Genomic DNA, 27,802 nt, shown 5'->3' on the forward strand with positions numbered 1-27,802 from the left:
AGTTCAGTGCTAGTCAGAAGGTCAAGGTAAAAAGCCACTGAGGGAATAAGGAGAAGTACGTGATTGGCATTGTTGTAAAGAAACTAAATGCATTCACATATCTAGTTAAGATTGGAGAGAGAATTGTCATGTTGATCTTTTTCTTGAAAGACAAAACCTGACAAAGGAGAGAATTAAAAACTTCCTTCAGCCTATAATCTTCCTGCAGTCCAAACTGAAAGTCCAATAGAAATGAAAAGTCAAAAAAGAAACTGAAAGTTTGCTAATATTACAGAATCCAAAAGGGAGAGAAAGGTGAGCCAGGGTCTTTGATGGAGACAAATCAAGCAATGTCACAGTCCCAGTCATGAAGTGGAGTTAATATAGCAAAGGTGACAGGGTCCCCAATTGCCACCGTACAGCCTGATTAAATGCCCCATCACCACCAAAGACAACACAGAGGAGAACACAAGACTCTGTCCTTTTTTCCAGGAGGAAGTCACACCGCTTAGAGCCAATAGAACCTTAGAGCGTGTTAATGGTCAGAGAAAAGGATGTGACTGTGAGTCAGGCAGGTGTGGGGATCCATGAAGTAGGAATGGAGGAGTTTCAGCCCCTGACTTTGATGAAATCATATGTGAGTGATACTTACTACCTTTATGGATGAGAACAAGGACTGCAGCGTGGAAGTGCAAATTGAAGAAAGCACCCAGGAAGTCATTCAAATAGAGTGAAATGCAATGTGGTAGGGATACAGCCCAGTATAGTCGGGTGGTTAGATAGTGTCCTCTGCAGCCACAACCAGCAGTTCCAAAGGTTGTGTTGTCTGCATGGTACCATGGTGGAGATGTCTCCTCATGGCTAGAGAGGAACTTCGAATGAGAGAGGTCAGGCCCAGTTGTCCTGGTTCACACAGAAATCAACAACATAGGTGCAACGATAAAAGATGCTCTCCTGAAAGGGTTTCAAGAGTTCGGGTCTAAATTAAACCCTGAAGCTCATAGGGAATAATCTCTGGATTGGTACATGAGCCACCATCTGTTGGCATAGGCTCAAGCTGATTAGATAATTAAATGCACAGCACAAAGAGTGGTAAGAAGAGGTTTCAATTCCTGGAATGCTGGCACCAGTACTAGTGAATAAGGGAGCTGTCCCATTAGGGTGAGCTCCAATTAAACTCGGGTAAGCGTTCTCCAAGGCGGCCTTCAGGACGCGCGACAATGCAGAATCACCGAGCAGAAACTGATAGCCAAGTTCCGCACACGTGAGTACGGCCTGAATCAGGACCTTGGATTCAAGTCACATTACATTCATCCCCCACCATCTGGCCTGGGCTTGCGAAATGCTACTAATTGTCCTGGCTTGAGACAATTCACACCTCTTTAACCTGTGATTATCCCTCTCTACAGTCGCTCCGTCTGGACCTGTAAAGATTTAATTATCTGCAAAGACACGCATTTAAAGTATCATCTTGCATCATTGACTTTGTCTATATATGTGTCGATATATGTGTTTCTGGAACCCACCTCTTCATTCACCTGAGGAAGGAGCAGTGCTCCGAAAGCTCGCGATTCGAAACAAACCTGTTGAACTTTAACCTGGTGTTGTAAGACTTGTTACTGGTCCAATTAAATTGGTCTGAGATCAGTGTCCTGATGAATTATCTAACGGTGGCAGTGGATAGGGCTTTTAAACTGAGAGAGTCAGTGAAAAGGGCGGGGGGGGGGGGGGGGGGTTGACATGGGGGATGGTTCAGCTGAAGAGAGAATTAGAAAGTCAAAGAAAAGTTGAGTCAATAGAGTACTGTACAATTCCGTAAAGGCAAGCAGAATGGGACTAGACGGGACAGAGATTTTGACAGTAATGGTGCATCAGCAAATAAGATCCATGCAAACATTATCAGTGAAAAGAACATTAAAGGTTCTTTATCTGAAAACACAGGGTATGTTAGAAGAGAGTTGAACTAGCACCACAAATAGAGGTTAGTGTCTGATGCTGATGGCAGAGACATGGGCCGGAATCTTCCGGTCCACTTGAGGCAGGACCCACTGCGGGTGATTCGACAGCCAGCCAAAAGTCCACTAACTTTCGACAGTACTGGACGATCCTGGAAGCGGGCTGGGCTGTAAAATCCTGCCCACGCCGACAAAGTAACAAAGGTTGGGAAACAAATATATCAGTGCTCACATTTCACAAGGATAAATAGACAAAAAAGGAGGAAGAATAGCCCAGATAAGAAAGAATGACATAACGGCAGTCGAGAGGAAGGATCCTGGATCTGAAGATTGGTATAGGTGGAGAACAATCAGGGTCAGAAATGCCAGTGGGAGCAGTTTATTGACCACCTGACAGTAGTTAAACGGTTCAACAGCTCATTAAACAAAAAATAAATGGAAGTTGTAGCAAAGATAATTAATGTACACGTAACTTTTTTTACAAAATGAGGTAGATTTTGTACTCAGCTGTTTTAAGATTGTACTGTAATTGTATTACAAAGGACAAAGAAAAGTACAGCACAGTAGCCCTTAGGCCCTCCAAGCCCGTGCCGACCATGCTGCCCGACTAAACTAAAATCTTCTACACTTTCTGGGTCCGTATCCCTCTATTCCCATCCTATTCATGTATTTGTCCAGATGTCCCTTAAATGTCACTATCGTCCCTGCTTCCACCACCTCCTCCGGCAGCGAGTTCCAGGCACCCACTACCCTCTGTGTAAAAAACTTGCCTCATACATCTCCTCTAAACCTTGCCCCTCGCACCTTAAACCTATGCCCCCTAGTAATTGACCCCTCTACCCTGGGGAAAAGCCTCTGAGTATCCACTCTGTCTATGCCCCTCATAATTTTGTAGACCTCTATCAGGTCGCCCCTCAACCTCCGTCGTTCCAGTGAGAACAAATCGAGTTTAATCAACCGCTCCTCATAGCTAATGCCCTCCATACCAGGCAACATCCTGGTAAATCTCTTCTGCATCCTCTCTAAAGCCTCCACATCCTTCGGGTAGTGTGGCGACCAGAATTGAACACTATACTCCAAATGTGGCCTAAGGTTCTATACAGCTGCAACATGACTTGCCAATTCTTATACTCAATGCCCCGGCCAATGAAGGCAAGCATGCCGTATGCCTTCTTGACTACCTTCTCCACCTGTGTTGCCCCTTTCAATGACCTGTGGACCTGTACTCCTAGATCTCTTTGACTTTCAATACTCTTGAGGGTTCTACCATTCACTGTATATTCCCTACCTGCATTAGACCTTCCAAAATGCATTACCTCACATTTGTCCGGATTAAACTCCATCTGCCATCTCTCCGCCCAAGTCTCCAAACGATCTAAATCTTGCTGTATCCTGACAGTCCTCATCGCTATCCGCAATTCCACCAACCTTGTGTCGTCTGCAAACTTACTAATCAGACCAGTTACATTTTCCTCCAAATCATTAATATAGACTACGAACAGCAAAGGTCGCAGCACTGATCCCTGTGGAACACCATTAGTCACAGCCCTCAAATTAGAAAAGCACCCTTCCATTGCTACTCTCTGCCTTCTATGACCTAGCCAGTTCTGTATCCACCTTGCCAGCTCACCCCTGATCCTGTGTGACTTCACCTTTTGTACCAGTCTACCATGAGGGACCTTGTCAAAGGCCTTACTGAAGTCCATATAGACAACATCCACTGCCCGACCTGCATCAATCACCTTTGTGACCTCTTCGAAAAACTCTATCAAGTTAGTGAGACACGACCATCCCTCCACAAAACCATGCTGCCTCTCGCTAATACGTCCATTTGCTTCCAAATGGGAGTAGATCCTGTCTCAAAGAATTCTCACCAGTAATTTCCCTACCACTGACGTAAGGCTCACCGGCGTGGAGTTCCCTGGATTATCCTTGCTACCCTTCTTAAACAAAGGAACATTGGCTATTCTCCAGTCCTCCGGGACATCACCTGAAGACAGTGAGGATCCAAAAATTTCTGTCAAAGCATCAGCAATTTCCTCTCTAGCCTCCTTCAGTATTCTGGGGTAGATCCCATCAGGCCCTGGTGACTTATCTACCTTAATATTTTTCAAGACGCCCAACACCTCACCTTTTTGGATCTCAATGTGACCCAGGCTATCTACACACCCTTCTCCAGACTCAACATCCACCAATTCCTTCTCTTTGGTGAATACTGATGCAAAGTATTCATTTAGTACCTCGCCCATTTCCTCTGGCTCCACACATAGATTCCCTTGCCTATCCTTCAGTGGCCAACCCTTTCCCTGGCTACCCTCTTGCTTTTTATGTACGTGTAAAAAGCCTTGGGATTTTCCTTAATCCTATTTGCCAAAGACTTTCCGTGACCCCTTCTAGCCCTCCTGACTCCTTGCTTAAGTTCCTTCCTACTTTTCTTATATCCCACACAGGCTCCGTCTGTTCCCAGCCTTTTAGCACTGACAAATGCCTCCTTTTTCTTTTTGATGAGGCCTACAATATCTCTCGTTATCCAAGGTTCCCGAAATTTGCCGTATTTATCCTTCTTCCGCACAGGAACATGCCGGTCCTGAATTCCTTTCAACTGACATTTGAAAGCCCCCCACATGTCAGATGTTGATTTACCCTTAAACATCCGCCCCCAGTCTAGGTTCTTCAGTTCCCACCTAATATTGTTATAATTAGCCTTCCCCCAATTTAGCACATTCACCCTAGGACCATTCTTATCCTTGTCCACCAGCACTTTAAAACTTACTGAATTGTGGTCACTGTTCCCGAAATGCTCTCCTACTGAAACTTCTACCACCTGGCCGGGCTTATTCCCCAATACCAGGTCCAGTACAGCCCCTTCCCTAGTTGCACTGTCTACATATTGTTTTAAGAAGCCCTCCTGGATGCTCCTTACAAACTCTGCCCGTCTAAGCCCCTCGCACTAAGTGAGTCCTAGTCAATATTGGGGAAGTTGAAGTCTCCCATCACAACAACCCCGTTGTTTTTACTCGTTTCCAAAATCTGTCAACCTATCTGCTCCTTTATCTCCCGCTGGCTGTTGGGAGGCCTGTAGTAAACCCCCAACATTGTGACTGCACCCTTCTTATTCCTGATCTCTACCCATATAGCTTTGTGTCCTCTGAGGTGATATTCTCCCTAACCAGTAGCGCAACTCCGCCACCCCTTTTACATCCCCCTCTATCCCGCCTGAAACATCTAAATCCTGGAATGTTTAGCTGCCTGTCCTGTCCTTCCCTCAACCAGGTCTCTGTAATGGCAACAACATCATAGTTCCAAGTACTAATCCAAGCTCTAAGTTCATCTGCCCTACCCGCAATAATTCTTGCATTAAAACATATGCACTTCAGGCCACCAAACCCACTGTTTTTAGCAACATCTCCCTGTCTGCTCTTCTTCAGAGCCATACTGGCCCTATTCCCTAGTTCTCCCTCAATTCTTTCACCTTCTGACCTCTTGCTCCAGTACCCACCCCCCTGCCATACTAGTTTAAACGCTCCCGTGTGACACTAGCACATCTCGCAGCCAGGATAGTTATGCCTCTCCAGTTTAGATGCAACCCATCCTTATACAGGTCACACCTGCCCCGGAAGAGCTCCCAGTGGTCCAGATAACGGAAACCCACACTCCTACACCAGCTGTTTAGCCACGTGTTTAGCTGCTCTATCTTCCTATTTCTAGCCTCACTGGCACGTGGCACAGGGAGTAATCCCGAGATTACAACCCCAGAGGTCCTGTCTTTTAAGTTTCTGCCTAGCTCCCTGAACTCCTTAGTACCAATATGGACAACGGCCTCTGCCTGTTTGCCCTCCCCCTTCAGGATGCCCGCTACCCATTCGGAGACATCCTGGACCCTGGCACCAGGGAGGCAACATACCATCCTGGAGTCTCTTTCACGTCCACAGAAGCGCCTATCTGTGCCCCTGACTATAGAGTCCCCTATGACTATTGCTCTTCTGCACTTTGACCCTCCCTGCTGAACATCAGAGCCAGCCGTGGTGCCACTGCAGTGGCTGCTGCTGTTTTCCCCTGATAGGCTATCCCCCCGACAGTATCAAAGGGGTATACCTGTTCGAGAGGGGGACAACCACAGGGGATTCCTGCACTGACTGCCTGCCCCTTCTGGTGGTCACCCATTTCTCTGCCTGCACCTTGGGTGTGACCACATTTATATAACTGCTATCAATGACGCTTTCCGCCACCTGCATGCTCCTAAGTGCATCCAATTGCTGCTCCTACCAAACCATGTGGTCTGTGAGGAGCTCTAGTTGGGTGCACTTTCTACAGATGAAGCCATCCGGGATGCTGAAACCCTCCCGGACCTGCCACATCTTACAGTCAGAGCACTGCATCCCTCTAATTGACATTGCGTCAATTAATTAGTAAATTAAATTTAAAACATTTTTTTAAAAAGTTACTGTTAACTATGTTTTCTAGCACAAGATTTCTACTATAAATGTGAAAGCTAAATGCAGTACTCTCCGATCTTTGGCTCAGATAAGTAATTATGTTTAATTAGTTTAACAATGCTTAATTTTTAAATTTAGTGTAGATTCCCAACCAGCCAATCAGGTCACAGCTTTACTGTGATGTCAGTTCAGTCCCCCCCCCCCCACCCCACACACACACACACACAATTTGAAACGGTAATAAAAATAAAAATAAATACAAATCACTTACAGTTCCAGGTTCTCAGATGCTCTCTGGTTCTCTCCTTGCAGATTAAAAGTTACAGGCCAGAAGAAAGAGAACAAAACAGTAGGGAAAAAGCACCTTCTCCCACTCTGCACTGAATTACCTCACTGTACCAAATTACTAAATTACAATTCCCACTCTGGATGTGTCTCACTCTGGCTGTGTCTCCTTCACTTGCGCGAAGCTTACTGAGTGTGCTTTCTGTCTATCTTTTATACAGACCTCAGCTAACCAGGATGACTTACACTACTTAAGTTTCAAAGAGAAGAATACAATGTGCACCTTTGTGCCCCTAAACAGGCCTCAGGTGACTGACAGATAACTGCCTCTCAGCAATTAGGGTGGGGGCAGCTTTAGCCAATCAGACACAAAGCTACACACTGCACTTTTAACTGAAAAACAGCAGAATTAGACTACCACTTACCTTTCCTGATTACCTCACTGCACCAAATTACACAATCTTTTTGCTGGTTGCTGGACTAATTAATTGGTCTATATTTTCCATTGCTTTTAGAATATCTAATATCCTAATATCTACATTGGCATTTTACTTTGCTAATTCATGGCTAATGAATCTTAGCCTCATGGCTAAGATCCACAAATTGCTGACATCGCATGGAACATCAAGAACTTTGATCCTTCAATGCATGAGGACACCAAGATGTACATAGTGCAGTGGATTCTGGTCACTGAATCGACAGACGTTTGCTCCTCAGGGAAGCAGTACAATGAATCAAAGACTGAAGAGTACTGCAAGGCAAAAGGTTTATGATCACAGGTAAATCTCAATGATGAGGAGATAGACTCTTCCCCAGAAGGGTCAGGCCAGCATCTGCAGTAATTTGCCTTTATTTAAATCTAGTATTTGTTCTTAAATTGTAAGCATTTGCATATTTGCTTGGAAATTCACTGGCAATGAGATGGCTGAATCTAAAATGCATTCGTAACACTGAATTTAAATTACTTTTCTTCTTTTCTCAGTCTCTGCCATTCAGACCAGTCAGAAGATCAAGAGTTGTTTGTATAACAGTGAGGGAATCAGGTTGCCAAAGGTTATCGACGCTTTCATCATGGCAGACAGCAGCGGTGACTACGTCCCCTGTACAAAACTGATGAGAGCCAAGAGGTCACTGGAAGACGCACGTACAGCCAGGGTATGTGATCTCTAGATATTTCAATGCTCATTTACAAATTATCTTGAGAGCTAAAATGAAAGCATTTGATGCCTGTGACTTTGCATTTTCTCAATGCCTATTTCTCCTCTCTAGAACAAAAAGACTGCTCGATTAAAAGGGGCCTGAAACTGAAACTGTCAGTGCACAATCATTCTGAACAAGTTAGCAGAAAAGGACAATGAGAACCATACTATTCAAAAACTTACATTGGCTTCCCGACCCTAGAGGCAGGTGGAAAAACCCACTCCATCCAGGTCGAGGATGTATCTGAGGCAACTCCACCCCTGCCTCAAATGTCACAGATTCAAAACAGGGACAAGATCATCTCGAAATTGCAAATGAAAGTTGAGAATCTGGGGCTGGATTCTCCAAAAATGGGGCTATGTCCCCACGCCAGCGTAAAAACACTGGAGCTTTACTCTGGAGGTTCATTAAAAATATTAGCAGCTATTCATCTACCTTCAGGGGGCTGGCAGGGCCCCAGAATGCTTCGCGCAGCTTCAGTTGCAGATACGGGCCCCTGCACTTCCGGTTCCAAGTCCGCGCATGCACATGGCGGCGGCCTCAAGCGGCCGCGACGAATGAACGCTTTTGAATGCAAATTATCCCTTTTGAACATTAGTGATCGTTCCTGAGTATTCACGATCACTTCCATAAATTTACTGCTGCTGTGATGGTGTTTGTAAACTTCTGAACACTTTAACTCCTGAAGATTTCAGGATTGATAAGTAATCATGGTGATGGCAAATGATGACCGTGTCTGCCATAAAACTCTATTCAAAATTATGGGCACGATTCTCAGGCCTCGTTACACTCTCACTCGAACGCAATGAGGCCGATGAATAGCGGGAGAGGCCAAAAACGAGAACCGCGCCATGCGATGCAACCGGCCCACTCCCATAGGCGAAATCGAGATCCTGCCGTAGCGTGGCATCAAACCAATTATCACCACTTAAACCCTATTTGCATTTAATTACCTGGAGCGACCCCATATCCAATGGCCTCCCCAGCAAGTGGTCACACTGGCACCAATTAGTACTCCTGTTAAAAAACGTGAACCTGGCGGAAGGGCTACTGTGGGGAGCCGAGGTGGTGAGTAGCCATCTTTCCTCAAAGGCAGAATGTCCAGGGGTGCTAGGCTTGCCACCCCAGTGCTCGGTGGGGGATGGGGTACCCTTGCCCTGGGGGTGGTGGAGGGGGCACCCTCAGCAGGGGTGGGCCGCCATGGAAAAGGGGGCGGGGGGGGGAAGGGAAGAGGGGCTGGGGGAGCAACGACGCGCATCACCACCATGCTAACCCCTGGGTCATGTGTTCCCATTCCGGAGACAATCCTAACCCCTGCCAATCAGGGAGAGGGAGAAGACCTGGAGGGGGCCCACCAGACCTGCGGCCCTTCACCGTCGCGGAGCAGCAGACACTAGGCCTGGTCGGTTAGCCCGGCGACACGTCAGTCACCGACGTAAAGGTTGACATCGTGGAACCAAGTGAACCCCCGCTTAGTTGTGGTGTCCCTGTGGTATGCGTGCCACAACCCACATCACACTACCACCCCAACTCCCCACACCGTCCCATCTCATCCACACCTCCCCAACATACCCACATCACCCGAACCCCAGCACCCCACCAGTCCCACACCACCCCAACCCGCAATCCAACCATCTGTCATGTCTTTTGTCTTGCAGGATCACCAAGCAATGACGCGACCCTTGTTGTGTCCCCCTTCCCCAGCCACAACCACAGGACATGTCCAACAAGGAGGCAGCAACGGACAGCGATGCCAGCCTGCAAAGGCCAGCCCGCGACACCCCGGTGCGCTAGTCCGGAGACAACACCAACCTGCCATCACAGCTATATCCACCATCCTCTACCATCCCCTAGACACCTACCTCGGTTGTCCATATTAGTGAAGAGGCTCCTGGGGCACTCTGTGATGAGCACCACACATGCGCAGCGTTACATCAGATGGAGGTAGGACCCCGAGGGAGCGGACAGTATGGGGGGATATCCCTTGGATTAGTTGTCGTCCATACAGGTCTCCGGTCTCTGGAAACGGCGGTCTCATCAATGCTGGAGATGCAGACACAGAGCCGAGGACTACATGAGGCGGTGCCAACCATGCGTGCCACCGAGGCCAACTCCGCACGGGGTCATCTGCAGTGCAGGCCTTGGGGGCAAAGGTATCGGCCGTGGGTCACGATGTCCAAGGCCTGGGGCGCTCTGTGCGGGTGGTAGCTGAGTCACAGGACAGGGCTGCCCTGTCACAGGCAGCTATGTATCAGGGTCACCTGGAGCAATGGAGCTCCAGAGGTTGGCCCAGTCATAACGGGCCATGGCTGCGGGAGTTGACGGCATTGCCAAGGTGCTGGCTGACCTGAGCCAGTCAGAGAGAGACATGGCACAGTCCCACAGGGAGGTGGCCTAGTCGCTATGCTCCATAGCTGCACGCAGAGACCAAGTCGAGACGAGAGCAACCCTCCAGGAGTGGCAATGCCAGATGGCGGGAGAGTCCCTGGAGCTCATTCCAGCTGCACCCCCCTCCCACTGAGTAGCCCAGGGGCCATCATAGAATTTCATATATTCATAGAACTTACAGTGCAGAAGGAGGCCATTCAGCCCACCGAGTCTGCACCAGCCTTTGGAAAGAGACCCTACCTAAGCCCACACCTCCACCCTATCCCCGTAACCCAGTAACACCACCTAAACCTTTTAGGCACTGAGGGGAATTTTTTTAGCATTGCCAATCCACCTAATCTGCACATCTTTAGACTATGGGAGGAAACCGGAGCACCCGGAGGAAACCCAGATAGACACGGGGAGAATGTGCAACCTCTGCACAGAAAGTGACCCAAGCCGGGAATCGAACCTGGGACCCTGGAGCTGTGAAGCAACTGTGCTAACCACTGTGCTGCCAAGCCACCCTTGTGCTGCAGTGCCGCCCTCGGGCACCCTGGGGGAGGGGCAGGTGATGGGCCCCATGCAGATGACTCCCGCAGGGGAGGTGCGGAAACACTGCCGAGACTCAAACCCCCCCTCCTGCTCCTGGCACATCGAGTGGGCAGCAAACAGAACAGGGTGGCACCAAGCCACCTAGGATGCCCAGGCCACAGCCAGGCCCAGTCGCTCCAGAGGACGGCCGCCAGAGGACCAGGTCAGAGCGGGAATTGTAGCAGGCCACCTCCACCCATGATATACCGTCTAGGGACCTGTCTGATGTAGCGTTTGGGCCAGAAAGTTAGACACCGGTTAAATTGGCACAGGTGCAGCACACAGGATAGCGTTAGGGGCTGGGGCATAAAAACCTGCAGATACCGGTTCATTTGTTCACAGTAAACATCTGTTCATAAACATTTCAACCTGCCTCAGTGCTGTCAGAAGGGTGTGAGGGATGTGCTGAGCTGGTTGCAGAGCTGGGAGGCGAGTGGGTGGGCAGTGGCAGGTTCCCCAGGCCAGCCACTGCTCACCACCCCAGTGCCCACTTCCAACCCCCGGGTTTCCCCGGAGGAAACCCACGCACACACGGGGAGAACGTGCAGACTCCGCACAGACCGCGACCCAAGCCTGAATCGAACCTAGGACCCTGGAGCTGTGAAGCAATTGTGCTATCCACAATGCTACCGTGCTGCCCCACGGATTATTAAATCCCGCGGATCAAGGAGCCGTCAAAAATTTTGAGTAATTGGTCTTCCACACAGAGGGATGGAAAGAAGAACCCAAGAAAATCCGAAAACAATTTGCCTCCTGGTAAAAAATCTCGGGCGTCATTCTCCGACCCCCCAGCGGGTCGGAGAATGGCCGTTGGCCGCCGTGAATCCCGCCCCCGCCGGTTGCCGAAGTCTCCGAAGGGAGAAAAGTCGGCGGGGCGTTAATGGCGCCGCTGATGTCGGAGAATGGCACGGGTCTGCGCAAGGCAGCCGATTTTGTGCCTGCCGATATTCTCCCTTCCGGATGGGCCGAAGTCCCGTCGACGTGATGACCGTTCACGTCGACGTAAATCAAACCTCCTTTTCATCGGCGTGAACCTGTGCTCCAGGTTCACGCCGACCAGCGTGGAGGTGAGTGACGGCCTGGGGGTTGGCCGCTGGGCAGGCGATGGCGTGGCCGCAATCTGAATGTGTGGGAGAGGTGTGTCTCAGGTTGTGTGTGTGTATGTGCGGCGGGGGGGGGTTAGAGTGGGCTGGGCTCCGGGGGAGTGCCGGGAGGGGGGGGGGGGTCAGTGCCGGGGAGGAGGATGGGGAGTCCGTGCCGGGGAGGGGGATGGGGGGGGGGGGGGGGGTCCGTGCCGGGAAGGGGGATGGGGGGGGGTCCGTGCCGGGGAGGGGGATCCGTGCCGGGGAGGGGGGTGGGGGGTCCGTGTCGGATGCAAAGGTGTTGTATATTTCTATTGCTTGAGGACCTACCACTGTGGGCAGCAATGCAATATGCCTCTTGGCAGGCTGTGGTAAGGGCTGCAACACGAGTCTAAATTGTTGCTTGAAAACACGCCAATTTTCATCTACGTTACCCGAGACTGTTGGGGTGCTTTCAAACCTTCCATCTCTAAATTCAGCCTTTTCGTGCGTTGAGTTCCAGATGGCCGTAGTTCACCAGGTCGGCGGAGTAATTTTCTCTTTTCTTTCTTCAGCCTATTTTGCCCTGTTGCTCTTATTAGCCTTAGTTTTATTAGCTCTAATTCTGTCACCTTTGCTCACGAGTCGCCAGGTATCTTTCTGATACCGCCACGTGGTTCAAGCTCAAGTAATGATTAATAATACAGCACACCGCTGAGTAAATGTTAAATCAACGATCATTTATTATATACAGCAATAAATACTTATACAATAATACTACCTCTAGACTATTACCTACCACTAAAGGCCAATACTTAACTTTGGTGATGGCCCACCAGGTCAGAGAAACAAATGGCTTATCGAATTGGGTCTGGCCTGCGGGATTCAAAAAGGCTGGTACGGGTCGATAGTCTAGAACACCTATCTGGTAGCGATCGCTGGAGTAAGACTTACTTGTTCTTTCGTCGAAGGGTCTCGAAGGTTGCGAGTAGGAGAAGAAGGGTCGATCTGAACTTGGCCCCTATTTTTATAGTTCCCAGGGGCTTCCCGCCTCTCGGGGCGGACCTTGACCCTGGTCCCAAGTGATTGGACTTGGTCCCAATCACTGGGTTCGATATGCTCCAATAATGGGGCAATTCCTTGATCGGGGGGGTGGTCGTTCACATTTCTTTGTCTCGGCCACTGCTGGCGCCGAGAGGTCTGGATCGGCTTTCAATTGCTAATTTGTAGCAATTGTTCCTGGGGATAGCCGATTAAACTGCAGATGGCTGGGTTGATGTGCTGCTAATGGTTGCAGGTATCGGTCTGGGCCGACTTCCCCAGAGCCGAATACACCGTTCTGTCTGCAGCTGTCCGTTTGTGCCCTGTTGGCTGATTTTCCCATCAGCCTTTTCAGTTCGACATTTTACATCGGGGTTTGGCCAAATTAATCGGGAATCAGCCATTTTAGGTGGCTACAGCCCCGTCTTCTCCGTTGTTATCTTTAAGTGCTGCATTGTTTTATGGCTGTGGTAATGATGTACACAGAACATCTAGTTCTTTAACTAGAAAGATGATTTATTAACAGACACATGAAAAGATAACCAACGAAGTATAATACAGATAATGGCTACTAAATGAATTCAGTGAATTCTCCTTGAGCTACTTTAAGTGCGACTATCCTCTTGTAGGGCTTACTACCAACTGGCGGGTGTCTCAAGTCACATGATAGATCTCTATCGCCACCAGCTGGTTGGAGGTCGATTTGCTAACTCTATTTATACATTGATAGGCAATCATATACAAGATTGTGCACAGGTATATCACCACAACCACCTTCCGGTGTAATCACATACTCGGGGCCCCTGAGCAGGCCGAACACAATATTCCAGGACTTTATTACCATATTGCCTTTAACTCACTTTTGAACTTCAACTTTCTTTCCAACTAAATAAATAGGGGTGGAAAGAAGTAGACAGGATGTGCTATGCACCAGTTGCTACAGCCTAATCATAGATTACATAGAACATACAGTGCAGAAGGAGGCCATTCGGCCCATCGAGTCTGCACCGACCCACATTAATCCCTCACTTCCACCCTATCCCCGCAACCCAATAACCCCTCCCAACCCTTATGGACACTACGGGCAATTTAGCATGGCCAATCCACCTAACCTGCACGTCTTTGGACTGTGGGAGGAAACCGGAGCACCCGGAGGAAACCCACGCACACACGGGGAGAACGTGCAAACTCCGCACAGACAGTGACCCAGCGGGGAATCGAACCTGGGACCCTGGCGCTGTGAAGCCACAGTGCTATCCACTTGTGCTACCGTGCTGCCTCAATATATATATATATATATATATATATATAGCCAGAGGCTCCTTTCCCCTTTCAGGGGGAGAGCTGACTGGTGGTGATTTAATCGGAGGATCACCACACCTCAGGTGAGGGGCCTACATGAACAACCTCGGCCAGTACAGGAATTGAAGCCGTGCTCTGCATCACGTACCAGCTGTCTAGGCAAGTGAGCTAAACCAGCCCTAAACATATTTGTAAATAATTATGCGTTGTCAATTTGTTTTACTGCATGTCACATAATGGTCTGTACATGGTTTCCTATGACATACGCTGTTAGATCTCATGCTACCAAGTGTCCCAGGTAAACGGGGAAGATGTAGACTGAGCTGTCACATGAGAACATGATGCCATGAATATATACATGGTCACGTAGCGGGAGCAGGGGAAATATTCCGGGGATCTCAGACAGAGCACAAGTACACAAAAACAGAAAATTCTGGACAATCCAGTAAGTTTTGACAAAGAGTCATCCAGACTCAAAACGTTAGCTCCATTCTCTCTCCAGAGATGCTGTCAGACCTGTCGAGATTGTTTGGCATTTTCTGATTTTGTTTCAGATTCTGGCATCCGCAATAATTTGCTTTTTTATACTGTCTGTAGCTGTTGAGTTTAGGAATAAACTACCCTTGTTGAAAGTCCTTAATGTCAGTGATTTGAGGGACCCACAGCATTCTACAAAGAGTATTAAAAAAAATTCTGTGTATATTTCATATTTTGTACCCTTTTCTGTGGATCTATTCAAAATGACTCCCAGAATCAGGAAAAGCAGCACGACGGTATGATGGTATAAACTCTTGACAATACATTCATCCAGGTTTACCGTATTGTTAATCAGTTATACCAGAAATAAATCGTACCTTAAATGAACAAGAAGCCATATTTTCTTTCCAGAACCTTAAGACCTTATCTTTGATCATTATTGCATCTTCAAAAATATCTGCATTAGGCCTTCATTCCTGTAATTATTTCTGAGCAAGTGCCTGTAGAAATGATACTGGCTTAAGTATTCTTTTGGGAATTTTATGTAAAGTTGGCATGGATAGACATGTAATTGTCAACCTCTCAATATTTTAATACAAAAGAATTGGGTCCATGGCAACTCAATCCCGAACATGGTTAGAGTAACAAAATGAAAAAGATGACTAATAGTTGGGCTCTTTTCCTCAATGGATAAAGGACTCAAACTACAAATGTTCACAATATTCTCAAACAAAGATATTCTGTAAAATAAAATCTTGGCAAAACTCCACTGTTGATTCAGTCATCTCTCTGTATTCAATTATGATAAATATCCTGTTAATTAAAAATGTAACTAACAGTCTTGCAACCTGAAATGAGATGGAATGAAGTGATATTCTATTAATTGTTTTTGATGGACAGTTAAGGCTTAGGTCAGCTATCTGAAAGTAGCTTGCTCAAATCACAAAAGTACACATTCATCTGCTATCTTTTTCTGTTAATTTAATGGAAACAATGACATATTTAAAGAGGGCTCACAACTCCCATAAAATACCAGACAGGAAAACTGAGCACCAACAATGCAAGCATCTGACAGCATACTCTCAGGATCTTGTTGTTCTAATTTATGCATGTAATATGTTACTAACCCACCTCAAAAACACCAATCAAATTTTCACCACTTTAATAGTATGCAAAAATGTTTATCGTTAAAATTGTTCAGCTCTGTATATCTCTGGATGTTCATTATAACAAGTCCTTTAAACTAAATGCCTCCACAATATTTACAATAACAAACAAAAATCAACACACAGCCGATGGTTAAGCAGAATATTTTGTTGTTGATTATATGTAAATATTTATAAGAGGAACAAAACATTGTGCAAAATGTGCTTACCCGATTTACTTTTGTGTTCTCCAAAATGACTTTCACCAGTGCTTTCACAAGTTCGTCCACTCTCTTAATACACTGTGCAAGGACCAGCTTTGGCAATTTACCATCATGTAACAAGTGGACAAGAGTCTGTGTTGTTTCCCTCAGTAAAGATGCTGGGGGAAGAGATCTAGGTTTCGTACAGAAAACTAGCAAACTCTTAGCAAGATCCGAGACTGAATCTGTCACTACAGAGTAGTCACTGCTGACCGTCAATATCTCTGCTGTCGGAGTTCTATTAGTTGCAATCTTTCTCATTCTTATTAAACTCTGTAGAAACTGTGTGTGAAAATTGAGCACTTTCTCTTTCTCTTGTAATTCTTCTCTCTTGGAAATGTTTGATTCAGGATGAAACAACGTGGAATTGACTAATGTCTTATTTTTTTCATGAATTAGTGAATAAGAATCAAGGTATCCAAAGCTCTGATTAGTTAACCGATCACGAGTATCTGATCCTTGTCCATTAGATATATCACAACCAGAATCTTCAAGATGAACAGACTCACTCCTAAATTCCAGAGAATCTTGAGGTGGATTATCTATGCAAAAAGCAGAGTCAGCTCCTGGAAAATATAATAGGCCAATCATTTATAAAAAGATATATTTTCATGTACTCCACAACTTTAATATATGATTTATAATACTTTGCAATTCCCAAGTTAAATTAGAAGAGGGACTCTTCAATGAATACAAACTTCCCTTGAGATCGGTTTTCTGCTATTGCACATATTGTTAAGCACAAGTGCTGTTTGGAATTGAAGATCAAACTTTTCTCCATTACAACAATAACATTTTCCATGATCAGCTGCAAAGTTGAGTGAACAGTCCATCCGTATATCGATCGCTTCCCACTTAGGCTGAAGCAGTACAATATAAAGGCACGCAGGCCAAACCTAGTTCTTCTCATCATTTACAAAATTCATGATACACAACAACACATTTGAAACAGCAAGCCAATGGTACCATAATTTAATTAAACCTGGGGGATTTATGCTTTATCTAATGTTGATTTTTATATAATTTGTACAGTTGTAATAAATTGTACTTCTCATTAAACAAGTCAAATAAATCATGTTTTATGACGATTTGTAGAGATCAGGCATGTCATGGAAATTACTACTACTGTATACTTTTCTGTATAAAGACACTAAAACAAATACACTGCGGGTAAAGTGTTAATTCTGCTCCTACACAGAGACTCATAAAGGTTAGTTCAGCTGAGAATATCAGGGTTATAATGTTGTAAGCCTCTCTCAGTTACAGCACTACGCTCCCACCTAACATCGTGAAAATTGAGGATTATAAAATGGTCCCTTCTCTGCTACAGCCAACAGGGATGACTATGTTGAAAATTGAATCAACAGGGCAGCACGGTGGCGCAGTGGGTTAGCCATGTTGCCTCACGGCTCCGAGGTCCCAGGTTCGATCCCGGCTCTGGATCACTGTCCGTGTGGAGTTTGCACATTCTCCCCGTGTTTGCGTGGGTTTCGCCCCCACAACCCAAAGATGTGCAGGGTAGGTGAATTGGCCACACTAAATTGCCCCTTAATTGGAAAAAAATGAATTGGGTACTCAAAATTTATTTTAAAAAAGAAAATGTAATCCACACTGGACCCAGATTAGCATGTAGCCTTCCAGGAAGGAAAGGTTCTGTTCCGAAATTAGTCAGGCAATACAACTGCTCACAAAGCATTGAAAGTCTTTCAGTCTCAAGAACATTTAAATCAAAATTGTTAAAGAAAGACAAGCTAATCAAACAGATGCATGTTCCAAATCTTAACGCAACAAACAGATGATTGGCAGTTAGACTTAATTATGAACATTTGTATACAAATTCCTTCTAGGGAAACATAGGTACTTATTTTTCCTAAATGTGCAGCAAATAGGGTTGAGCCCACCGACATATAGATGTACACTCAGACTCAGTAAGGGCAGATTAATCCTTGGGACAGATTAATCTCACATAAGTTTGTATTATGGATGCTAGTTTAGGTTCAGTTTATTAAGAAAGCTGAAATGTTATTTTTTTCATTAGTTCTGGATGTGATTTAATGAAAGTGTTTCTAAGCATGGTAGCAAGCGGGAATTGACAAGTTTCCTGATGCTCGGCCCCTCACCGCTATCGAACGTTAACTGGTCCATTTAATAAGGCCCCCCAGGATTCATGCCTCAAATCATGCTTCACCGGCTATTTCGCCTGAGATTGCACTCGCCAGCTCCCTCCTAACAAGTGACAGCAGCACTTAAACCGCTGTTACGCAGCTAACCCCACTCCACTCGCGACCATGACACCGAGGAGGCCAGCATCCCGATTCGGAGAAGGCAAACTGGGCAGACTGCTGGACGCGGTGGAGGTCAGGAGGGATGTCCTGTACCCAGAGGGTCCAGGACGTTCAGCCACCGAACAGCCACCAATGCTGTCAGCTCGGTAAGCATGACCAGGAGGACATCCACCCACTGCCGCAAGGTCAATGATCCCCACCGGACGGCAGCACGGTGGCGCAGTGGATAGCACTGGGACTACGGAGGTGAGGACCCAGGTTCGAATCCCGGCCCTGGGTCACTGTCTGTGTGGAGTTTGCACATTCTCCCCGTGTCTGCGTGGGTTTCATCCCCACAACCCAAAGATATGCAGGTTAGGTAGATTGGCCATGCTAAATTGCCCCTTAATTGGAAAAAAAAATAATTGGGTACTCTAAATTTATTTATTTTTAAAAAATGATCTCCACCGGTCCGATTGGGTTAGTTTGCACGGGCACCCGGACCAAATCCCCCCCCCACTGCCTGCATACTCTTGCTCCCCCATATCTTCCCACCATACTCCCGATACACCCCCCCCCACCCACATACAACCCATTTGGTGGAGGGGGAGTTGGGTGCCAACCCGGAGCCACCCTATGGTGTGGCGACAGAAGGCACTAGCCACCCCTCACTTCCCCTCTCCCCCCCACGAGAACAGGGCGGCAAGGCGGGGCATATGCTGCCAAGTGCGCCAGGGCCCTCAAGCATCAAAGCCCCCAGAGGACACCTGCCAGGGGCATCAAAGGCCATGGGACGCAGTAGGCAGCAGGCTGTCTCCACTTTTGATGTGCATCCTGGGGACACACGAAGATTCAGCGGTAGAGCAGGGAGGGCTAGGCAAGTTGAGGATCACGGAGAGTGCACGATGGGATGGGGGTAGGGGGCAAGTTGGGCGGCACCATTTGGAGAGTGGAGCAGTTGGGGACACATTTGTACACCATTAAAGTCTGTTGGCCTCTATCAGTACGACAATTCTGTTCCTTTGTTCAGCAATGCGGGCCGAGCAGCAATCCCCTGCCCCATCCCCTGGTCGGGGGGTCCTGGGCTTCTTACCCCGCACCACCCCCCCCCCCACCCCCCCCACCCCCAGTCGGTGCAGGGCTACCGTCGGTGTGGCCCTGGGTGCCCTCCTGGTGGGTGGCTGCCGATTGGGTGGGGTGTTCGGGGGCGGGGTGCACACCTATACGACCGGTGTCACTGTGTAGAACCAGGGGCCGGGGTGGGTGGTCAGCAAGATGGCCGCTGTAATGGTGGTCGATGCATGGGCACCGCCACTCCCCCTGCCCTGGCAGGGACTCCCACCGCTGCAGCCATCCCACACCATTTCCTACCTCATCTCTCTCGCTCAGCAGCCAGGACGCTAGGTTCACGATTTCTAAAACCACAAGTGAACCACGCCATCGGGAAATCGGCCCATCGGAGGCGCTAAATCGCAGAGGCCCCGGAACATTGGGTGTCAGGCCCACTAATGGCATGCCTAGGTGCTTTCAGGTCACGTGGCGAGCGCCGCATTTACGCCATTTTTGGGGGGGCCGGAGAATCCCAATTTGGGGTCAAACTGGCTATTCTCCACCCAATTGCGTTTCCCGATTTCAGCGTCAGCTAATGGAGAGTCCAGCCCAGGATCTGGCTGATGTCATCAATTGACTTACAAACAGTATTCGACAAAAAGTGACAAGAGACCATGATAAAATACTATGCTGGAATGATGATACCGCAAGATGGATCGCAAATAGTTTAAAGAACAATAAGCAAGAGGTGGTTTTAAATTCGATTAGTTTCCAATGGATATGACCATGAGCAGGATAACTAAAGATTGACTTAAATCCTCATGTGCAATGCTGCAGCAGATCAACTAATTATAATATTCACCCAGTAACCATGAGTAGTAAAGTTAATTTTCTGGAGTAAATTAACTGCCCCTTCCCTCCAATCAACTATAATTCTACACACAAGACGCAAAGATTAAAAACGTTAGCTCCTTATCATACAAGTCATAGATTGTCAGTCAGCATGGCAGCTTATAATTGAACTAAATTAACTAAGTTGCTAAATAATTGGAGCACTGTGATATGCTTACTGTTGTGGTGTTCAGTAGATCTGAGTCAAATGCAAGCCTTTTTAGTGACTTTCAGAACTCCTTGCAAAATATGATACAGTAAAGGTATACAAGCCAATATGTCTCCAAGTTTGTTGGTATATATGGGTCTGTCCAACACTCAACTGATCCGGGATGCTGATCATGTGCTCTCTTACATCACTGTGTGGATGGTACTTGTTGTGGAAATTATAATAAAGACAAATTCTTCGAGCTTCGATTCAGGAAATTTATTTGACACAAATATTTACGGAGAGGGCCGTGGTCTGGCTAAATAGCCATTCCACAGTACTCTCAATTATACAGTTGAAAACCATTATATTTATAGTGTGAAATAAACAACTCTGAAGAAATAAAACCTTGGGAACATATGCAAGAGGAAATATGAATGTTTTGCCCTTGGTTTAAAAACAATTCTCGTACGCATTTGTTATCTTTCGGGTGAAAATGTGACATGACAATGTGTTGCCATAATAAGACCGAGAACAAAATATTAAACAGTATGTTTTTCTGTCATTTGACCTTCTTATTTTGTTCAGAAATTAATGTATGCTCTAAGTGGGCAACTAATCCTCACATTAATTTCCCTTCCACAGTACTGTGCACAGCCCCACGTCAACTGTATATGTGCCAGACCCTTATACTACACTTCCCCCAAGTCTTTATCAAATATATTTAAGTGATTATAGTTTATCTTGTCTTAATGTTACCTCTTGTGGGAGAATCTGGAACTTGGGGTCACTGTTTAAAAACAAGAGCTTGCTCATCCAAGGCAGGGATAGATGATTTTTTTTCTCTCAGGAGGGTCGTGAGTCTTTAGAACACCCTACCTCAAAAGGCAGTGGAAGCAGTCTTTGAATGTTTTCAAGACAGACGTGGATAGATTAATAAATAAGGGGGTGAAGCGTGACCGGGGGTAGGCGGGAGGTTACAGTCAGATCAGCCTTGATCATACTGAATGGCAGAGCAGGCTTAGAGGACCAATTGGTCTACTCCTGCTAATAATTTATATGTCTGTATGTATGTTAGCACTGCTGACTCAGCGCCAGGGTTCAATGCCCTACCTGCAACAGTAGTGAACTCGCCAACATTGAGGGCATTTAAAAGTTTATTGGATAAGCATATGGATGATAATGGCATAGTGTAGGTTAGATGGCTTTTGTTTTGGTGCAACATCATGGGCCGAAGGGCCTGTACTGCGCTGTATCGTTCTATGTTCTAATTCCGGCTTTTGGAGATTGAATGTGTGGAGTCTGCACGCTTTTCTCGTGTCTGCATGGGTTTCATCCGGGTGCTCCGTTTCCTCCCACAATCCAAAGATGTGCAGATTAGGTGGATTGGCCATGCTAAATTGCCCCATAGGGTCCAAGGATGTGTAGGTTAGGTTAAGGGGTTATTGGATGTGGCAGGAGAGTGGGCTTTGATGGTGTGCTCTTTCAGAGGATTGGTGCAAACTCGATGCCCAAATGGCCTCGTTCTGCACCAAAGGGATTCGATGTTGTTATTACGATCATACATTTACATTGTCATTGCTATATTATCACTCCCCCATCTCTCCCTCCAAACCCCTGCCAAGTCTTTGAATTCAAATATTCAGGCGATTTGGAGGTCTTATAACCCTTCCATTTCTCGTTCAAACTACTGTGAGACAGTGGTAGGCTCTGCCACAGCTGGTTATTTCTATAGGTTTGGAGGTTGTTTTGGAATCTGGGTTTATTTTCATTCCTTCATGATGAACCACATTTGGTCGGTTCGACTGTTTGCGCTTGTCGGAGTGGAAAACCATTGTATTAGTCTCCTTATTATTTACTTCACTTCTTCCATCGTCGTGTAGGTCATAGCGATGTCCTCTGCAGAGGATGATGAGCATTCCTGTGACTAGAATGAGATTTTGTGGTGTGGTCACCTCTGTGTTTTACTGTCGGCAATGGATGGCTACTACTAGATCCCAGCATCTTTTGCGGCTTTGGCATGTTGGTTGTGATTTGCAGCGTACATCCGGTTGTTACAGTGTTGACTTGCTGTACCATCATTGGAGCTGAAAGTTGAAGTTTACTTGACTGCTGGTCACTATCTTTTACATCCTTCAATGAAGGCATTGTGGTGAACTCCTTGGTGGTTAGCTGGTCTGACCATTGTAAGTTTTCTGGCACCGGTAACAAGCATTGAAAAACCTGCTCCTCAAAGAGAAGAGCTGAAGCCCTAGTCAGGAAACTTAGTTTGAGTACTTGTGAATCTGCAGTTCTATATGGTTAATAACAGTGATTGTCTTGACATAAAATAAAAGCAAATTACTGCAGATGCTGGAATCTGAAACGAAAGAGAAAATGCTGGAAAATCTCAGCAGGTCTGGCAGCATCTGTAAGGAGAGAAAAGAGGTAATGTTTTCTCTTTTCTCCCCAGATGCTGCCAGACCTGCTGAGATTTTCCAGCATTGTCTTGACATCTTCAGTTCTTCTGTCATTTTGAAGGGCTACATAGGCTTCTTTGCTCAAGAGTGAGAAAGGCTGGTACGGATGACATGTATCAGCTCACAGGTTTGTTTGCCATCATACTTTGGTTCCAGAATTATACTTATGACTGGGAGTCAATTCTTCCAGTTCCATAAAATGGTCGATCTGCTGTTCAAAGCCAGAGGTCCTTTAGCCACAGTTCTTTGTCTGACAGAACTGTTACGTTGGCACCTGTGTCAGATGTCTAATTTTAAAAATTGTGAACTGGCCATTGTCTGAAATGTCCCCATTCCAAGATTAGCAACCAAGATCTTTGACCTCACCCAAGAAGCATGGCAGTGTGTCTTCTGGACTTACAGTCTTGACCTCATGGATAACCTTTGGACTTTTCACCTTGCACAATTTGCCACAGCATCCAATCCTGTTGTACTGAAAGCATTGGGCTGAAAGTGCAGGACACTGCTCTTGCCTGTGGGGATGCATTGCTCCACAGCTTTGGCATGGTTGCTCTGCTGGCTGGTTTGGGTATTGCTTTCCATGGACTGGCACGCCTCTGTCATTGTCGCTTAACGAACTGAACTGTAGGATGATCTCTGCACCACAGTTTACTGTCTAGGCTTAAAACAGTTTGGTATTGCTCACGGATTGCCGTTTTCTTCGCTTGTAAGAGGTCAGAGTGCATGGTTTCCGACTCCTACCATGTTCTGTCTCTGATGAGCTCAGATTTTAAGTCTCCATGTTTGCAACCCTCTGCCATCTTGTACAGACCATTGATAAGTTAATTGACTGATTCTCCTGGCTCCTGGACTAGCTTGTTAAATTTACCTCTTTTGAGTTCCTTCTTGGATCAAAATACTTTAACACTTCTTCAAATTTAGTGGATAATTCACTGATACGCTGTTTTGCAATAATGTAATCCACAATCGGGCCACTGAGTAAAGCAGTCTGTTAACCTGCTCTGCTTTTTACTTTCTGTCTAAATCAGAGATGATGCTGTATCTTATGAATCTTTTTCTCCAAAGTCCTGAATTTTGTGATTGAACTGAGTCTTGGAGTAGTCCCAATTGACTTGGAAATATGGAATTCTGCTCCAAGTCAAACATTTTAAAAGTTTAAGTTCTGCTTTAAGAGCTGTCGGAATTTCAAGAAGGCATCATCATTCACATGGAGACAAAGGAATTTCCATTACTTGCCAGTTTTAGTAGGCTTCACAACTCAACTTAAAAGAAAAATTAACAATGGCTGCCTAAATCAAATTATCTTTATTAGTGTTATACTTTTTTTGACTCATGCGTCCATCAAATTCGAGTTTCTTGTGTCTTTTACTGAGTTGAAAAGTCTCGCCGTTCCCAAATTATTCAATTAAACCTTTCTCTTTTTCATTTCTGACAAGCTTGGGTGCCACATGTTCAGACTCTTTTTAGTGTTAGATTTCTCCAAAACTGCACCTCCAAGGTTTCTCAGGGTTTGCTGCAGCCTGAAATTTTTAGCTCACTCTTGCAAGTTCTGGCGACTCTGCACTTTGAAGCTGGACTTCCAAAGGAGATTCAATGGAGTGTTCTGCTACAGAAGTGCAGTTTAAATTGCTGCCTTCAGCTTCCAAGCCTTTCCTTCAAATTTTCCTTGCAATTTTTGGCTCTGCATTTCTGCTTTTCAGTTCAGAATGCTTTTCTGAATTTTTCCTCAATCTTCCCGCATTTTGGTTTGTCCCTGTATTTTAATTAGGTTTTGGGGGGTTATCTCTCAAGCTGCCACCATGTTGTGGGGTGTAGGTTACAGTTAGTTAGGTCTGAAGAAGTCTTTGTCATCATACTAAGTTAACTGTGAGCTTTTGTCGACTCTTAGAACCATTTACAAATATACAGTACTGTACTCAGTCTCATATTATCCAAAAGGTACCAGATCCTTATACTACACTTACCATCATTTGATCTTGAAACAGATTTCATTCGACTTAGAAACAATTCTTGGCGCAGGTGTAACACTTCAGCTTTCCAAGTCTCAGCTTTTAGCTTCCATTCAACCTCCCTCTGACCCAACGTTTTGGCCAAGTGCTCTGCATGCTCTCTGCTGCTCTTCTCTGGAGGGGTACTGCCAATTACAGCCAAAGCCAGTGCTAACTTTGATGTTTTTAGGTACCATGCCAGCACATCTTCATTCAGCTGTTGTCCTATCAGCGCGACAGAAGAAAATATATGATCACAATTACGCATCATCAGTCACAACTTCTAATACTGTCATGAAATAGGATTGTGTAACTAAATAGTTAGTCTATTTGACAAAGAAAAAAATCTTTCAGCTATGTTCGAAGTTAAACTATAAACTCTGTTTTGGAAACAATGAAAGGTTAAAATAAGCTATCCACTATTGGAAACTAGATTAAACTACACTTAAATCGCATAACAATACAATGTTAGTTTGAATAATGTTTATACTATACTGCTGTGTATTAGTTTGAACAATGTCACTTCCGAGTTGTTTTCAATTTAAAATGAATTATCGGCATCTGTACAATATATATAATAATGAGTAGGACTGCAGTTCAAATGGTGCATACAGTCCTAAAATAATGATTCATGAGTGAACCAATGAGCCAGAAATTCTAAATAAACATATAAATTTAAAACTAGTTACCAAAAAAATACACCTCGAGTAATTCAATTCAAAATAAACAAAATACATATTTTATACCTTAAACTGTTCAAGACAGACTATTTTGGGAAAATTGAGCCTCATGATGTTTTTAATGGAGTTACAAAGCACATCAACAATTCCAAAAGCTTTTTAAGGTACATTGTTTCCCACACTTCAAAATCACATCCTCCATATATGTTATAAGAAATAAAACCGATGTAGGATTGAAGACCGAAGCAGTTGAGCTTCCTGAAATCACATCAGGAATGTTCCATTGCACAAATGTTGTGCTTTTAGGCTGTTTATAACCAGCAGATTATTCTCATCAAATGCAATAAGGGACAACTCAGAAACACAAATATGGTAGGGACCTCTTTCAGCATAACATTTAGCGTTGTACAACTCAGCAGAATAAATTTCATCTTTAACTACTAGTTAATATAAAACTAGACCAAGCTCATTCGCTTTAAATGCTAAATTTACTTTACACCCAATATGCGATTAAATTATTTAGTATCAATTATATTCAAATATCAATATTTGAAAGAATAAACATCTGAAAAAATAAGCAATCTGAAACTTAAATGATAAAGCCGCACCACTTTCAGAGTAATGAGTTTTGTAGTTTCAAGTTACACTGTTTAAAATGTAGAAGCATTAATAATTGAAGAGAGAGTGCAGGACAGTATTAGGAGTGTTTATGTCAGTTCAAATATAAAATCAGTAGAAAAACAGGCAATGCTGAAAATACCCAGCAGCTGAAGCAGCACCTGAAGAGACGAAGAACAAGAGTGATCGTTTCCAATTGATAACCTTTCATCAGAAGAAGAAAACATTTGAGAGATATAGCAGGTTTTAAGCAAGTACAGAGGCAGAGTAACAGGGAAAGGGAGGAAAGGATTATTTCATGGTGAGATGAAAAGCAGGGGTTCCTGTTCAGAACTTGTGCTTTGGACTAGGTTTGGGAATCAACAGAGAAGGTGAAAGGTGCCCAACTCACTATCTCCCTACCTTATCTGAAATTCAGTGTGGTTATTAGCATCCAGATAGAGATCCTCATCGGAGTACAACTTGGAAGCCTGAAAAGCTGAGGCAAGAGAGAGATCCCAAGGACATTGTTCCCATTCTGTTCTGCTCCACACCAAACTTCCAGACAACCACTATGACAAGCAATCACAAGCAATCCATCTTCTCACACAGGAACATCCAATCAATTGTGTCAAAACCCTACAAACTTTATCTTTTTTCATAAAGTTTGTCTGTTGGCCTACCTCAGCATAGTCCTTTTTGTCCTTTGTGTGTATTGGGATTTAAAGGCATATATAGTTACACTTCACAATTACAAATTGTATGTCAAAATGGTTTTTGCAACTTGTTTTATCAAAATAAGTTCTGGTTCATAATACATCAATCATTGAGTTTACTGAAAGAAGTCTGATTAAAATCTCTTTTATTCTGGGTCTAACAACAGCAAAATTACACAATTGGCTATTTTAGTGAGTGAATTAAACATTTACACTTGTGATGCGACCTATGGAGTAATGGGGCTAGAGAAACTGTCCACTCCTCCCATCCCAATCATAACACCAAGGGGAAAACATTAATGTCAAATCTTCCAATGAATCAAGAACTGCATTTGAAGTCTTCCACATCCTGCCATCGCTCTATTACGGACGGTCGGAGAGTGGACTGACCCTAGGGACTAGCTGCCCGTCCAGCCTGGTTTCGGGCTTCTGGAACAGACAGTCCCATCAATTGTGGAGATGCAATCGCAGAGCCAGGGACTGCATGAGCAGTTGCCTGCAAGCATCCAGAACCTGCAGGCATCTTCTGGATAATGAAGCACTGCTCGATCACGCCCCTGGCCGTTGTATGTTCGTTATTGTAGTGGATCTCCGCGCTGGTCTCTGGCCTCCAGATAGGCATCATCAGCCACGACCGCAGCGGATAACCACTGTCGCCAAGGAGCCAACCCCCCAGCTGGGGGTGCGCCTCAAAGAGGCCAAACATCATAAGGTGTGCCAGGATGGAAGGCGTCATGCACATTGCCCAGGTATTGGGCACAGGCGTGCATGATGCGCATCTGATGGCCAAACACCAGCCATACGATCATCGAGAGGAACCCCTTTCGGTTAGAGTGGCCTGTCATTTTCAGGTGCTCATAAGGCAACATGCATCCCGATCACCCCTGGACCTGGGACATCGCAG

General features: G+C 45.5%; 1 protein-coding gene across 1 annotated transcript in view; it reads right to left on the reverse strand.

Annotated features, from left to right (window-relative positions):
- mei4 (meiosis-specific, MEI4 homolog (S. cerevisiae)) overlaps window positions 1-25,173 on the reverse strand; it is a 356,624-nt gene extending 331,451 nt beyond the window's left edge. The window contains exons 1-2 of the mRNA XM_072503353.1: window positions 24,882-25,173; window positions 16,073-16,671 (exon numbers count right to left, since the gene is read on the reverse strand). Coding sequence (XP_072359454.1) covers window positions 16,073-16,671; window positions 24,882-25,173 — 891 coding nt within the window. The remainder of the gene's footprint in view (window positions 1-16,072; window positions 16,672-24,881) is intronic.
- Between the last annotated feature and the right edge of the window lie 2,629 nt (window positions 25,174-27,802).

This window comes from Scyliorhinus torazame, chromosome 1, assembly GCF_047496885.1.
Source record: "Scyliorhinus torazame isolate Kashiwa2021f chromosome 1, sScyTor2.1, whole genome shotgun sequence".
NCBI classification, from domain to species: domain Eukaryota; kingdom Metazoa; phylum Chordata; class Chondrichthyes; order Carcharhiniformes; family Scyliorhinidae; genus Scyliorhinus; species Scyliorhinus torazame.